General features: G+C 39.1%; 2 protein-coding genes across 6 annotated transcripts in view; one reads left to right on the forward strand and one right to left on the reverse strand.

Moving 5' to 3' along the window:
* The window catches only part of LOC107738904 (neogenin-like), a 17224-nt gene extending 3049 nt beyond the window's left edge, over positions 1 to 14175 (forward strand). Inside the window, exons 4-16 of one of the 5 annotated variants that reach the window (XM_016550813.1) lie at positions 3340 to 3515; positions 3616 to 3754; positions 3927 to 4034; positions 4145 to 4339; positions 4814 to 4846; positions 5211 to 5273; positions 7451 to 7595; positions 7720 to 7955; positions 8828 to 8920; positions 9422 to 9580; positions 10680 to 10928; positions 11516 to 11640; positions 12483 to 14175. In XM_016550813.1, the coding sequence (XP_016406299.1) occupies positions 3340 to 3515; positions 3616 to 3754; positions 3927 to 4034; positions 4145 to 4339; positions 4814 to 4846; positions 5211 to 5273; positions 7451 to 7595; positions 7720 to 7955; positions 8828 to 8920; positions 9422 to 9580; positions 10680 to 10928; positions 11516 to 11640; positions 12483 to 12566 (1805 nt within the window). In that variant the 3' untranslated portion in view covers positions 12567 to 14175. Of the gene's footprint in view, positions 1 to 3339; positions 3516 to 3615; positions 3755 to 3926; positions 4035 to 4144; positions 4340 to 4813; positions 4847 to 5210; positions 5274 to 7450; positions 7596 to 7719; positions 7956 to 8827; positions 8921 to 9421; positions 9581 to 10679; positions 10929 to 11515; positions 11641 to 12391 lie in introns of all 5 variants that reach the window. The other 4 variants (XM_016550815.1, XM_016550816.1, XM_016550814.1 and 1 more) reach the window with 4 other exon arrangements.
* A 614-nt stretch (positions 14176 to 14789) lies between these two features.
* LOC107738906 (40S ribosomal protein S17-like) overlaps positions 14790 to 15731 on the reverse strand; it is a 6061-nt gene continuing 5119 nt past the window's right edge. The window contains exons 4-5 of the mRNA XM_016550819.1: positions 15172 to 15237; positions 14790 to 14910 (exon numbers count right to left, since the gene is read on the reverse strand). Coding sequence (XP_016406305.1) covers positions 14833 to 14910; positions 15172 to 15237 — 144 coding nt within the window. The 3' untranslated portion in view covers positions 14790 to 14832. The remainder of the gene's footprint in view (positions 14911 to 15171; positions 15238 to 15731) is intronic.

Consider the following 15731-nt stretch of genomic DNA (forward strand, 5'->3'; position numbering starts at 1 on the left):
TACAACCCTCTACATTGCGACTAAATCTTCACTCTGGCGACTAGATGTCTAATATTAGCCAATTGCTAATAAATTCTCAGATTTTACTCGCCAGTGTGTGAGTTGGAGGCTAAGTTTAAGTTTAGCTCAGATATATTTTCACTCGCCGAACACTCTCTGACTGAGCGCTTCAGAGTTTTACACTCCGTCAAACGATCTGTGCTGTGTTTCAGTTCAACTGAATGGATGTGCAACGCACCTGCATTTAACGTACCGTAAACTCTAGTGTAAATGGTGCACGACTCGCCGTCACTTTGTTTCTCACACACGCAGCGAGAGAGAATTGACGCTCTACCTATGGCGCTACATGTAAACAATATTCTTTGTTATATTCTTTTTATTTATATTTTGCTGTCAAAATAACGGAGTTCCTTTGGAATTCTTCAGCTTTTAAGAACTGCCGCTTTCTCCAGTAGTGGGCGGAGCTAATGCGCAAGCTGCAATCTCATTGGCTGGTGCTCACCTATTATCGTCCCTGTTTTGATTTCAGCAAATCAGTTCGAGCGAACGCACACAACCTGATTAATATTCATCAATCCAGTAGCTCATTAATCCTTGGTGCGTTTTATATTGTTCTTATTAGTAGAATTCGTATCATTGTTATCTTATCAGTATTTTTTGTTAGTTTTTCCCCCATTTTTTTTTTTTTACAGAAACACTGAATGACCAAAAAAGCACCACCACCAGTCAGAAGTTCGGTTAAAATGACTAATATGCATTCATACATGGTTATCAAGTTTTAATTCTAATTACTAAAGTTCTATCATTAAATAATATTGATTATCATACTATAATGCTTGACTGACTGATGTTAAGAGTGTACTTTCATTTTTTTAAGAGTGTACTTTCACTTTACATGCCATTTTACAAACAAATATATATATCTGAGTCTGGCAAGTAAACTAAAAAATTTACTAGCCAATGGCGATTCAATAAAGAGTTTAGCTAACTAGAAACATTCTACATGTTGTCAAAAATTAGGATTAAGTACCATTTTAACCAATAATTTATCAACATACTTTGGTTTTATATTTCATCTGAAAGGTTTAGGACATACTTTTTTTTCCTTTGGAAATATTTTGACTACTGAATAGTTGACAGCAAGGTGGGACTGCACGATTTTTGGGAAAAATCTTAATTGTGATTGCATTTTAAAATGTGATAAAAAATTTTTTTTTAAAAATCAGGTTTACTGTGCCTGTCTGTAGGGCTGCACAATTTGTCCAACATGTTGTGGTTATTTAACAATATGGCTATACAATAATAACTACTGTATCCCTTACTGGCTAGTTTTTATTAGCATCAAATTAAATATGGTGTCTATGCTCACTAAGGTCCATAATATGGCCAATAATACATTAAGAGTGCCAAGAACTTGATTCTTGAAAAAAGAACTTGAAATGTAGACACATGCACATGTATGTGACGAATAAAAATCTTGAAACTTGGTTTTCTGTAAAGCTGCTTTGAAACAATGTGTATTGTGAAAAGCGCTATACAAATAAATTTGAATTGAATTGATTCACACTGCATAGGGAATGAAAGAGTGAAAAACTGAAGCTGGCCACTTTCTGAATTCCGGATAATTTCTCACCTCCCGTTTTGATCGATGGTACACTCTTATTACCTCCCAGCATGCAATGTGCTACATGGCATTTCTCATTTCACCTGGTTTACCTTTAACTGAACTCAACGAAACCTGCTGCAGGGGCGTTGAAGATCTCCTGCAGAGCGTCTCTTCCACCGTTAAGACAGAATGTTGTAATCTATACTAACAGATAAAGGTAACAGTTTTGCCTCTTCTGAGAGTACCAGAATATACATACACATTTAACAAAAAATTAGAGATTTTTTGTAATGTTCTGTTACTTTATGAAAAGCAGCACTTCCAGGAAATCAGTGAGTGAATTACTGTATGCTAAAGAGTGTGATACTTTGCATTTTATTTGTAGTGTTTTGTTAGGCATTGCATGCTAGTTCGACAGTGAATCTATTTACATTCCACTCTTTAACAGAATTCCAGAGAACAAGCAGAGCTCAACCTCACATAGTGCTCACAATGGGGCTGCTTCATCACTGTGGAAAATAGCCCACTTTGCCATTTGAAAACAGTTAAATGTTCAAGCCAGAAATAATATGTTCTCAGTTTCACACATATAAAAGCCTGTGAGCATATTTTCCCACTCCAAATTGTTATTCTTGGAGGGAGCGCTTAGGAACGCAGGTGATTTAAGGCAGGCAAACTGCTTTAAATCTATAAAAAGGATCAGACTTCCAGACTTATTTGTTGTGCTGGTATTTGACACAATCATATCAGTAAAACCAGAGCTGCATCACACATTGAAATGATCTGAAAGCTTTGGTGAATAATCAAAAAAAAAAAAAAAAGTGCATCTCCAAAACCTTGACTCAGACAAGGTCATTGATTCCACACCTCAAATAAAAATTAATAGACAGGAAAGAAAAATAAAAACCTTTTCATTTGCTTCCTTCTGTGAATCTGGTTAAATTGCGGTATAAGCTTTATTAATTAAAGCAACAGATCTAAACCTTTTTTCATTAGCTGAACACTTAAGATCTTGAAGCACACATAATAATTTGAGATTTTCTAACCCTGCAATACATAGCCTATAAGGGACAGTAAATTTAATTGCAGTTCTAACATTTGACATTGGCATTTAGAGAGGAATCATGAGTATCAAAAAAGTATATAAGTGTGATATAGGACCATTATCCAGTGCACTTTATTGTAAAAAACTGTAGTTTATCCCTAACAGCATTGTTTTTATCCATGTAAAATTCTAAGAGTCTAAGGTCTATCAGCAAAGTCCTAACCGTTTTGCTCACAATTCAGCAGCTGTGCACTATATTCCAGGCTCTGTGTATATGAACTCCCACTGTCTGACTGATTGTTTTCTTCCTTTATTTGTGATGTAGCTGGTAGTGAACCAAGCTGATGTAGTTCCTCAACTCATTGTAGATGTAGCTGTAGCTCTGGATGGTTTTGTGACTGTCTCTTGATATTCTGTTCTAATCCAATATTTCTCTCTTTCTCCTTTCCCAATCCCACCTCCACAATCCCCCCATCCTCGCCTCCCATTTTAACCCATTAATCCGTTCTCCCCCTTTGTTACATGTCTCCCGTCCTAAAACCCTCCCCTTGTACGTGTAATCGCGCTCACCTTTTTTCACCTTTCACCTTTTAATTTTTTTACCATGGGACATTGTGTAATTTGCTTGCAGACCCCATAGACCCTGATGTTGATTTGTACGAACTTTTCCATGCTCCATACACTCCAGTACCAGACCCTTTACCCATGCTGCCTCCAGTGGGCGTTCAGGCATCCGTTCTGAGCCACGACACCATCAAAGTCACCTGGGCGGACAACTCGCTGCCCAAGAACCAGAAGATCACAGATGCACGTTACTACACAGTGCGCTGGAAGACCAACATACCTGCAAACACAAAGTTTAAGGTATGGTTAGCAGAATCTAGGCTCCTCACAGCGTCTGCCAACAGAATAAGGAGGAGAATCTTTGCTTGTTATAGCACTGACATTGATTTATTAATTTTAGGTGGCTAATACTACCACACTAACTCACACTGTGACTGGTCTTAAACCTAACACCTTATACGAGTTCTCGGTCATGGTGACCAAGGGCCGGAGGACCAGCACCTGGAGCATGACTGCACATGGAACAACTTTTGAAACAAGTATGTACTTTAGATGGGACAGGTTGCGACCTCATCGTTTCAGTTTAATGACTCATCAAGTAGTGTTGTTGTACATGTAAATGTACTCAATGAACAATAAACTTTACATTTACATAAAGTGTGAGGGTATTTCTGCATTTGTAGGCTTCATTTATTTTATCTTTCTCCCCAGTCCCAAGTTCTGCACCTAAAGATGTGACTGTAGTGAGCAAAGAGGGACGACCACGAACCATCATCGTCAACTGGCAGCCACCTTCAGAAGCCAATGGCAAGATAACAGGTGCCAAAGTTAGATTAAAAATATATCACCAGTTAGAGACAGTGATGATTTAACTTGCCTGTTTTATCATTACAATGTGCCCTTGTATCACTTTTTCTCTGCCTTCCCAGGTTACATCATTTACTACAGCACTGATGTGAATGCAGAGGTTCATGACTGGGTCATTGAGCCAGTAGTGGGGAACAGGCTAACCCATCAGATTCAGGAGCTGACCCTTGATACCACCTACTACTTTAAGATCCAGGCGCGTAACTCTAAGGGGATGGGTCCCATGTCTGATGCTGTCCAGTTCCGCACTCCTAAAGGTAAACCAGCTCATTCATGTTGATGAATAATCACAATCACTGCTGCCTGCTGAAAAGACCACCATATTTTGGGTTATGATTTCAAAAATACAATGGGATACTGGTGTAACCACCAGGTTTCTTATCTGGCTTAACCAGCAAGATGTCCTTGATCAACCAGAAGAGACCAAATAGACCATAATGAACTAGCCTAAACCAAAGTGGACACGTATGGAATTACATGCTGTTCTTTTCAGCAGGGTTCGGTTGCTAAATTATAATTAGTAGGATTTAATATTGGGAAATGTATTCAGTTACCATATACACATACGCTGTTTTTAACCTAATCTAAAGCTTAACCCTTTGCGTTTACCCTGACCTCGCCAAACTTTCATACTGGCTCATGCACAAGCCACCCATAGGGTCCTGCTTAGCTCTGACTGCACGCCTCTCCCCCTCTAACCTGTCTCCTCTCCTTCTGCTTTGTCCTGCTAGCTGAATCCTCTGACAAAATGGCTAATGACCAAGGTAATTGCTCTCTCTTCTCTTATTCCACTAATGTCCTCAAATTGAAGTGAGCAGCTTGTTTTCCCTGCACACTAAACTGTATCAGCAGTCATGGAAAAATCCAGCTGGTGTATAGCAGGAAAATATATAATTTTTACTAGTTTATCAGCAAAATGCACGTGGCTAATACTTCATACTACTAACAGTCTTTTCCCAAGCACATTTTGGTCAAATGATGAGAGTGATGCTCTTCTCTGAAGTACAGCTTGTGGTTTATCGGTTTAAACTGCATGTTATGGGTGGATGTGTTTTAATGTGAACTTTACACAAAAGCTGTAGATTCCAATGTGCCACCAGCCAATTTTTCTTATGTGACCTCTTGTAGCTCCAGGTATATTGGTGAAACCAGGAAGACCGTCTGCACCAGAACAAGGTTTTGGATCAGTTGGTAATTGCTGTTTTTTATGTTTATACACTGTAGAAAACCCCTAGCAATGGCTTTTCAATGATGTAGCATAGCAACAACCAAGAAAACGCCTTAGTACTGTACCTAGTACCACCTAGCAATACCATAACAACCACCCAGTAGTCGCTAGCAACCACCTAGCAATGCCCTTGCAGTGCCTTGGAACTACCTAGCAACATCCCATCAACACCATATTATTACCCGGCGAACACCTAGCACCCTACATATGCCTTAATAACAGCCTAGCAACCCCTTAGTAACACCTAGCATCGCCTTGCAACCAACTAGCAATGCCCTGTGAAGAACATACAACATCCTAGCAAACACCTTGAAACGGCTTGGCAATGCCATAGCTGCCACCCATTAGTTCCTAGTAACCACCCACAACAAACTAGCAACACCTCAATAACAACCTAGAAACCACTAAGCAACACCCTAGCGGCATCTTGCAATCATTTGCAATCATGACACCTTATCAATAACAAACATTCTAGCAACGTTTAGAAAACATCTAACTCCAGCTTAGGGAGTTAGGAGTCAGGTGCCCTACCAATCATCTAGCAAAGGCCATAGCAACCACCCAATAACCTAGCAACAACCCTTCATAACCCTTCATAACATTCTAGCAACCATATAACAACACCTTAGTGGCATCTTGCAACACCCTATTATGGAGCCAGATCAGCCTGAAAAATAATACATTTGTAAAAGTGAAAATCAAATATGTATTTACAATATTTACATTGGAACTTACAACACGCTGGATTTTATAAGGACTGTTTTAATGGTATGGAACTGAAAGTCTCTGTGCTTTTAACAGCCTAGGATTTCTAGTTTTATTGTGTTGTTTTAAGTTCCCTGTGAATATTGTAAATGCATATTTGATTTTCACTTTTAACATTGTTGTCTGTCTCATCTTTTTAAACACTCAAAGTTCTCACACAGTATAATCTGACCCCATTTTAACAATTGTAAATTCGACCCATAGAGCCGAACGTTACAAGTTCTTGAATTAATTTCCATCACACATTTATGAATGATGTTACGTGTATTTATGGATCGTTGAATCTGCATTTGCAAATCGTCACACGTGCGTGGACTGCTTTGAATTTGTGTGCGGTATTTTTGAGACCTTCCTGGCAGGTTAAGATTCATAAATATTTTTTTTTGGAAAATGTTCCGTTCAGCCAATGAAGTTATGGTGAGTTTTTAATCCAAGTCGCGGTGAGTTTTTAATCCACCAATCAAAACGCTCCTTACTGAACAGAGTGAAGAAGCTCAACGCCATCAGATAAAAAAACGACTTTACTCACTCGTTGAGTCTGGTTTTCATCCTCCATGCTGAAATCTCTCCGCTGTGTGTTCGAAATCTCCCTTAGGTGGTGGTAGCTGTTTTTAATGCCTGATCAAGTTACTGCGAATCTGATAGCCTTCTACTACTAATAACAACAACAACAGAACACATTACATAATTGTTGTTATTAAATGAAATATCTGGACATTTAACACTTATTTAATAACATTACAGATTGGTCTGAATAAACAGGGTATGTGCAACTTTGGTGTATAAGGCAGCAGGCTAAACGGGTAGCTGTATTTTTTGCGAACTATATAAATCATAATGTGATTTTGTAGAAATTGTAATCAGGTTCTAAAAAAAGAGTACCCATTAAAATGTGTTTACATCAAGGACCCGGTCATGGAACAATGCACAGTACAAGCACAGCGTTGAGCTTCTTGAGTCTGATTGGTGGATTAAAAACTCCACCAAAAATATATATTTAAACCAAAAAAATATATTTAAGAATCTTAACCTGCCAGGAAGGTCTCAAAAATACCGCAACCAACCAGTAGTCCCTAGGAACCACCCCAACAACCTAGTAACACCTTAATAACAACCTAGCAACCACTTAGCAACACCCTAGTGGCTATGTAGAAACACCTTATGAACAACATATTAACACTTAGCAACCCCATAGCAAAACTCAACCAATTACCTCTATATTTCTGTCTGTCAGGCCATTCTTTCATAAACATTTAAGGCTTTAAAAAGTTTTTAAAACTTTCAAGCGAGAATTTGACAAACCAACATTCAAAGTTTGCCTTGACAAATTTTCCTTTTCTTGTAACGTTATAACCATAGATTTTCCATGTTTCAGGGAAAACAGATATGTCTATGTCTGGCACTGGTGATAACCACATCCTTGTTATCGTCATAATTGTGTCTGTGGGTGCATTTACTATCATCCTGGTGGTGGTTGGCGCCTTCCTGTGTACACGCCGTACCACAACACAGCAGAAAAAGTAAGTTCCTCACAAAGTTCAAGTTTTGATCTCCTTTTGACGAAAAGTCCTAATACTCAGTCCTGGCGTGAGGGTAAATGTGATTGCCACAAGCTTCCCTCAAACTGTTTGATATGATCTCCAGGAAACGTGCAGCCTGCAAGTCCGCCAATGGATCCCACAAGTATAAGGGCAATTCCAAAGATCTGAAGCCACCAGACCTCTGGATCCACCACGAACGTTTGGAGCTAAAACCTATCGACAAATCGCCTGAACCCAATCCAGTCATGACTGACACACCAATCCCCCGAACCTCCCAAGACATCACCCCGGTGGATGGCTCTATGGATCCTATGCTCCAGAGACGTAACTCCTACCATGGTAAGAACTTTGATTTAAAGACCCCATGAAATCAAAACGCAAAGAGTTTTGTCTGTTAAGGCCATCTATATACTAGTGAACTCCCAAACTGGAGATTTTTTGACGTATTCATAGTTTTCCTCTTCGGAAAACGGACTAGAACCCTCCTTCAATACCATCTACAACTGACTATAAGTAGCAAGTAGCTATGATGTAAACCTAAAGGCGGTCGCACACCGGACGAGAAACACAGCGCCACACCACGTCTAGAACAATTCGTACAACAAGTACAACACAACGTAGCTGGGCGCCGCGGACAGACGCCAAACGGCGCCTCCGGTGTGCGTACGCTGCGCTGCACTTCTCGTCCGTGTGCGACCGCCTTAAGGCTGCCTAAAAAGCCTCTTTGATATGTCCAGCCCCAACTTCCTGTTTCAGTAGGAAAACATCCATCAACACAGGAAAAAAGATGTTACCATTTCATGGGGTCTTTAAATTGCCTTCACCTGCTGCATAATCCATGACATCATTCCAGCTGCTGCTTCTGAAGGATGCTTCAAAGCCATGTCTACTATTTGTCATTATTTCTTGTGATTGGCATGTTACTTGTCTAAAATGGAAAAACTTGCAGCCTTTTGTTTTCATGGCATGAATGGTGATGTCCATCTGCTGCTGCTCTCCTACAGCTCCTGCTGCTCTCCTGATATGTGTGTCTACACTGCCCTCTAATGGACAAACAATAGAATCCCAATGCAATAGTGAAAACATCACATGATCTTGGCAACTGACTCTAGAAAGTCAGCTGGTTGTCTTCATATGGCTCTTGTATTGGGAGCCTGTTGGGTGGGTAAGCCTTTCTCAATCTGATTGGCTGGTCACTGTCTGATTTACAGGCCATGAATCAGAGGACAGCATGTCTACATTGGCAGGCCGTCGGGGAATGAGACCTAAAATGATGATGCCCTTTGATGCACAACTCCCTCAGCGTAAGTGTGCGATCCTGAACCAGGGACCGGACACCCTTAATTTGGCCCCTTTTCTTTCAGTTAGGATATTAAACAATTTATGCTCTTTGGAATAACATATGCTTCTCAAACAAGGTTCCCTGAGTTCATTATTGTAGTTGTAGGCCAGAAAACATACTCTACTCAAGTACAATTTGAAATGCATCAGAATGTTCAGGTCAACTGCTGCCATGGCAGAACAATGGTCTATTGCTCAGCAAATTAGTTAAAGTTAGTTAGATTACCACCACAGCAACGAAAGAACAGGTTAGCCAAGAATTTGCATCTGCATTTGCATACTTGTCTAGAGTATGTTTCTAGCCCTACAAAAAATTCTTTAACCTAGCAACATAGCGTGTCTTTCAGTCTGTTGTTCTTTGTTTGCATGAGCAAATGTTATAGATGCACCATGCTTTCCATAATCCCATAGCTTTGTGCGCAAGGTCTAAACCATGGCGCTGTATTATTTGTGTCCATTCGCAGCTGTGATTAGTGCTCACCCCATCCATTCCCTCGATAACCATCACCATCATTATCACTTGGGCAGCCTGGCCTCGCCAACACGCAGCTATCTCCACCACCAGAGCAGCACGCGGTCCATCGCCACCCCCATCTCTCATCTAGACAGGGCAGAGTCCACAGGTGAGAGCGCATAAGTGGGACTTTGTGAAGACCTTCATCATGCCTGGAATCAAATGTGTTAGCCCATGTTGAGTCACTCTTTATGAAGCTTAAAGTCATGTTCTTTTTTTCTCTCTTAACATGGAGGTACACTTGGTTGGTGACCATAGGATTGTAGTGAAACTTTCCATCTCTCTTCATTTTCCCCTTTATCTCTTGATGAGAACATACCTCCTTCTTTAGCACTTGCTTTAGACAAGAGCTTTGTAACATTTGAATTGCTTCCAGTATTCCCTGCTGGAAAATTCAGCCCAAACCAACATTAGGTGGTAGCTGTTTTTTCATGGTTTCTTGCTAGGGTAAGTGGGTCATTTTTTTGTATTTTTTTGTCATTTACTGTTTCAACCTGGTGAACCGTCTTGGTCAAGCTGGTTAGAGCTGGTAGACCAACTTTGGCCAGCAACAAAGCAAATAACCATGTTCCAAAAACCATCTTCACCAATTTAAAGGCAACATGAAATCAAAATTTACCCTATTTATTTTCTTAAAGTCAGCATGAAATGAAAATCTGTTTTCTATGTTGATGTAATTGACCTTATTGTAAACTATTCGTCCATGTCGTTTTCATTTGTTCACTATTTTGACCTCATCATTTTTAATAAACACATTTTAACTCCATTTTCTGGTGAAACATCAGACTTCTCTCTAATGTTGTTTGCTGGACTTTTCCAGTCATTTAATCCACCTAAACCCACCCCTTTCTTACAATCGACTGCAAGTTCACATTTTGCCAATAGTTGGAGAGTTTCAATACTGTTAACATTAATGTAATAAATCTTATGGCAATAATACCAAAGAACAATACATTTGAGAAAGAAACATTAAGATTGGGATACATCAAGATGCTCAGGACTTTCACCTTCAGTCCCCACATCCTAGTCAAAAAAAGATTGTTCAAAAGTGGTTGTTTCAGAAGGAGAGTATTCCACCTCCTCACATTTAGGTCTGACCTCTTTGACATATTACCTGGTTTTTTTTTTCCCAGCAGGCTTCTCATGATCTTTAAGGTTGCTTGAATGCAACACGTGTGTAATAGAATGCAGTGCTGTTGTAATTACAGAGTCAGTAAGGAACACCCCTAGTGCTGACCTGCTCCCTCCGTCTGGGCAGCCCTCCTGCACCACTGACCTTTCAGAGACAGACATTAGCTACCACAGCTCAGCCACTGAGGAGGAGCCAGCATTCACTACACCCATAGCACACGTTCGTCCCACGCACCCGCTCAAGAGTTTTGCAGTGCCTGCCATCCCAGCTTACCCCATGTATGACTCGGCAGCATTACCCAGCACTCCACTGCTATCTCAGACAGGTAAGTTCCCCTTCACACTAGATATTCCATCCTTATTGGGTGATCCAATCTGCGGTGTCTAAAATAATGACTTTTAGCATAACAATATTTATAAAAGATTCATTAAAATTAAATTTAAAGATTAATATAGTCAGGTACATTCATTAAATTGCAAGCTAAGCTAAGGTAATTTCATTGGTGGAGTTAAGAGGATATAAATATCTTATCAGCATTGAGCTTAAAAAAAATCTTTCCAACCAAGATGTACCTTCTTCCAAGTTCAAAATGAAAGCATTTATAGCATAAGAAAGGTTTGTGGAATATTGAGCCTAAATGGTACATATACAGTGAGAATATAATAGGTCCTAAAACAGAGCCTTGTGGGGCACCACAGTTTAGAGTGGCTGAAGAGGAAGACATATTGACTGATGGAAAATGTTCTGTCTTTTAAATAGAAAACGAATTTATTCCAGTACCTTGGATATAGTTGTCAAACTCCCAAGTGTTCAAAAAAGAACTTAATGGTTTGTGCATCTTTATAATGAATAGCACAATGTTTCATGGTTAAAAGGCAGAAAGACAAGACTGACTTCTGCGATTTGTTTTAGGACCTCACTCAGTTAAAACAGCCTCTATTGGTACGTTGGGAAGGACAAGAACTCCCATGCCTGTCATAGTTCCAAGTGCACCGGATGTCTCGGAAAGCAGCAGGCTGCATGAAGATGCAGGGAGTGTGAGTACTTTTGTTCCTATAATGCTCTGTACTACTTTTTCTCTGTACATTATGACTCTTAGAACAAAACCATGCACACTTGAGTCATTTCTGTTATGCAGTAACTCTGTAACATGCAAAAATATGCTAATGTTATTAGTATTTTCGTTCTCCTCTAGGAGCTTTAACTATATTAAACGTAGTTTGATTATTTATACAGTGGCAACATCAGGATATCAGTAAGGAGCCAAAGTCAGCCATCTGCTCCAAAAATGTGTTCTATCTAATTTATTATGATAGGGACATGACAATGTACTGCATAGTAGAAATGATCTATTTACGACATTTGGCATTGCATTCAAGGTATACATTTTATCATTTTACATCAAACGTATGACCTTGGTGTTGCTGGTGCCGTGCTCTACTGTTTGAGCTACCACAATGTCATGTACTATGCTACATACCATGTTGTTCTAGCGATACTGTTACATATTGAGTATACTGTTACATATAGAATATATTTAAATTTACAAAAAGCTAATAATAAAATGTTTTACATCTTTTTCTTCTCTCTCAAACCTTTACCTGCTTCTCCCTTTTAACGGCTGTATTTATTGCTTATTTCGCTTATTGTAATTTTGCAATTTCTTAAACTGAATTAAAACTGCTGATTGGTTCGTTTATCCTGCATACTGCACAATATTACTGTACCCCTTCATCCATTACCACGCATGTGGCTGTGCTATTTGATTTCCTGCTTTTTTTTCTGCAGTACCATTGACCATCCCCTCATAAACCCAGTTCCCCAAACCACAGCTCACCCCAACCCCACCCCCTGCAGTAACCTTCTTCATCTCCCTCAGAATTACGAGACAGACGAGTTGACCGAGGAAATGGCCCATCTGGAGGGCTTAATGAAGGACCTAAACGCCATCACGACAGCCTGAGCACAATCCTCACAATAACACTAGACCTCACCTGTCACAGGGAGGACGTACAGCACGGAGGAGTTCTCAATCATTTGCTAAATTGAGAGTGCGATAGGAAAAAAACACTAATGTTTGGCATACCTTGCTTACTCTCAGGAAGGAGAAACCCATCAAATGAGGACAGTGGACATTCTGAGAAAGGACGTGGTTACTTCAACCAGATGATTGTGATTTTTCTCTCAGCATCTTAAAACGTTTCCTTATGTTTCAGTGGAGACCGTTTGAAAAGACACCATTTTATTATCCTACGAAAAACGGAAAACTACATTATGCTGGTGTACGTGTTGGTGCGTGTAAGGCACAATTTACAGTGTTTCATTTGTATGTTTTTGTATCTATATATATTGCCCCCGTTCCAGTGAGCTGAACGTTGGACATCATCCTTTTGTCCTTTTTATTTCTGCAACTCGTTTTGTATTAAGCGTTTTAATTTGATGTCTATTTCGTATGTCATATAATGTGCCATGTCTTATTTTCTTAAACATATTTTGTATTGTTTTATATGCATATACACTTATCAGTTTGTATATATGTTTAAAATAGACTCATTTCGTCACCACAGCAATGTTTTTGACCTCTCACGACAGTTTCCGCTTAGTCAGAGACATCTTTTTACTTTTGCTATTAGAATGGATTTTTGCAGTTTGCAACGTCACGTCCCCCTTCTACATTATGGCTGTTTTAAATGGGAGTTTCCTTCAGAAATGCCTTATTAAATTGGTGTGGAATGACAGATATCAGTACAACTGGGAAATATTTTCAAAATGTTTATCACACAGCACTGTGATATTTATTCTGTAATGCTGAACTGTTACTGGTCACTCAGTCCGGTGGTACGAGAACGTAGACCTTCATCATGCATGCTGTCAGACTTGGTGCTTAAACTCAAGACTTCAGGTTCTACATGTTACTGCTAAATGAACACATTTGGTACATTGGAAAGTGCTTTATATGGTTTATTTCCTTTTGCTGCATTGGTCTGAATTCTTGTATCGGAGCTTACATAAACCCAATGAATGAATGACAACATTCACTGTGAGATTTTACAGACCACACTCTTGGCACTTAAAGCAACAAAGTGCAAATGCAACAGACTTTTATACAGAACTCCTAGTGCTCATCTTTTATTTTCCATATGAAGTACTTGTATAGAATGTTAATGTGTGAGGTAAAAATCTCAACTGCTCCTCCCCTGCTGGATATGGTTTTGATCTGTACTTTTACCCAAAGAAAATATGTAACAGCAATCATCATTTTGTTTTATGAATTTAATGTCTCCTTGAACATTTTCTTGAATGTCATTCCGACTAAGAAATTCTGGGTAATTATAGGAACTTGTTAAAAAGCTTGGTAAAAACAATATGACCTATTTGGGAGAACCTATCAAGTTGTAGACAGTCAAACCTTTATTGCACTTTTTCAACAATTTCAAGAAAAGAAAAAAAAAAATTTTTACATATCCTGTGTTTTGAATATAAAGCTCTATTTGTGTAATGTAGTGTCATAGTTTAGCATAGGCAGCTGGTCTTATTTGTTCTTTTGCCTCCGAAATAATATTTGAGCGGCAGGTTTTACTGTGTTGCATATGCAGAATTCTGTTGTTGCTTATTTCTGTACAAAGATCTTCTTGCTGTCTCTAGAAATTCTGTGGCTTTTAAAAAAAAAAAAATACTAAGAACACTGCCTTTGGTTCTCCTTTACTTGCATGCACTTCTTTTGAAACGCGATTTTGTTTTCCAGGTGTCCCTCACCATTTAAAATACCCCACTTTTCTGGTCGTTCTTGATTACTGAAGGACTTTTTACCATCATTCTCCAAACACTGGTTAGAAATGGCTAAAATTGAGCAATTGGAAATGTCTGTTATATTTCCATGACTTTATATGAAAACCAGCTTTCCCCATAGTAATGGAGAAATAATGAACACCTGGCACAGCACAGGTTAAGCATTTAACATATGGAGCATGTCTTTTGCATTTACATATCAGATTCTGTTGTATAGCTGTGCTGTATTAACATTTCAGAAATTCTTTTGTACAAGCTAGTTTAAAACTTGCTTTAACAAGGCGTAACTGCATTGTATTACAACTTGAACAGGCCAGATCCAGTGTCATAAAGAGTGTTGTCAGTAGAAGAATGATCATCCAGATGATCAAAAATGACTTGTTCAAACACAACGATGTTCTTTTTCTGCAGTCTTTATTGACTTCTGATAAATTACACATCTAGACTCCTCTGGGTGTTTTAAAGTTCATTCCAATACTTGGCTGGGTGACCTGCAAGTTGGAGATGTTGCCGAAGTCCTGCAATGAGAGAAAGAATGGGTTAATGTGGGTTCCTCAATTCAAGTCTGAATATTAACACTTGAATGACGACCTTTTGTTTTATTTCACGTCAATATTTTGCATGTTATTTCCAGAATATTTTGACAGCTGTTCTCTTAATTTATTCACTATGAACCACTGACTTTCACCACTGCTGTAAAATACAGCCATTACAGCACTGGAAACACAGGATTACATTTTCGCAGTTCATCTACACAAACTACAGTCAAATCAACTTACAAAAGTCTTCAGCATTTCCTTGGTATCTGGATCAACCTCAATTATCTCCTGATCCAAAGCAGAGACCTGAGAACAGAGTGAAGCAGCACATGAAATAAGGGCACATAAAATCCGCTCACTCTAGGCCTCCAGCCGCCGCTCACTCTAGCCAGCCGTGTGTGACGCTGTGTTTCATGTGAAAGCGAAACTACTTTGTTTGGTCTTCCAAAAGAGGACATGACTAGGAATCAGTGGTTAAGTTGTATTTACAACACTGTTCCAGAACACTTCAAACCAAATATTACGATGTCCAGTGCATTTTATGGAGGACTGTTTCCTGATCCTGCTAGAGTAGACTACAATGCCGGCTGTTCTGACTCAGACAGAAAGTACGTTTTTTTTAATATTTAAAGAATTTGCCACTGATGATTCAAATGCGAGTTTTGAGCAGTGTAGAGTAGCGTTTGTAGTTTGTCATTTCTCCGATCACAAATGCAGACATTTATGTTTACGCGGCGCGATGCAAAGCGTAATGTAAAAAGACAGTATAAGTCATTATAATCCATAATTATGTCCCCACT

This window comes from Sinocyclocheilus rhinocerous, unplaced genomic scaffold, assembly GCF_001515625.1.
Source record: "Sinocyclocheilus rhinocerous isolate Xijiao unplaced genomic scaffold, SAMN03320098_v1.1 scaffold1396, whole genome shotgun sequence".
NCBI lineage: Eukaryota > Metazoa > Chordata > Actinopteri > Cypriniformes > Cyprinidae > Sinocyclocheilus > Sinocyclocheilus rhinocerous.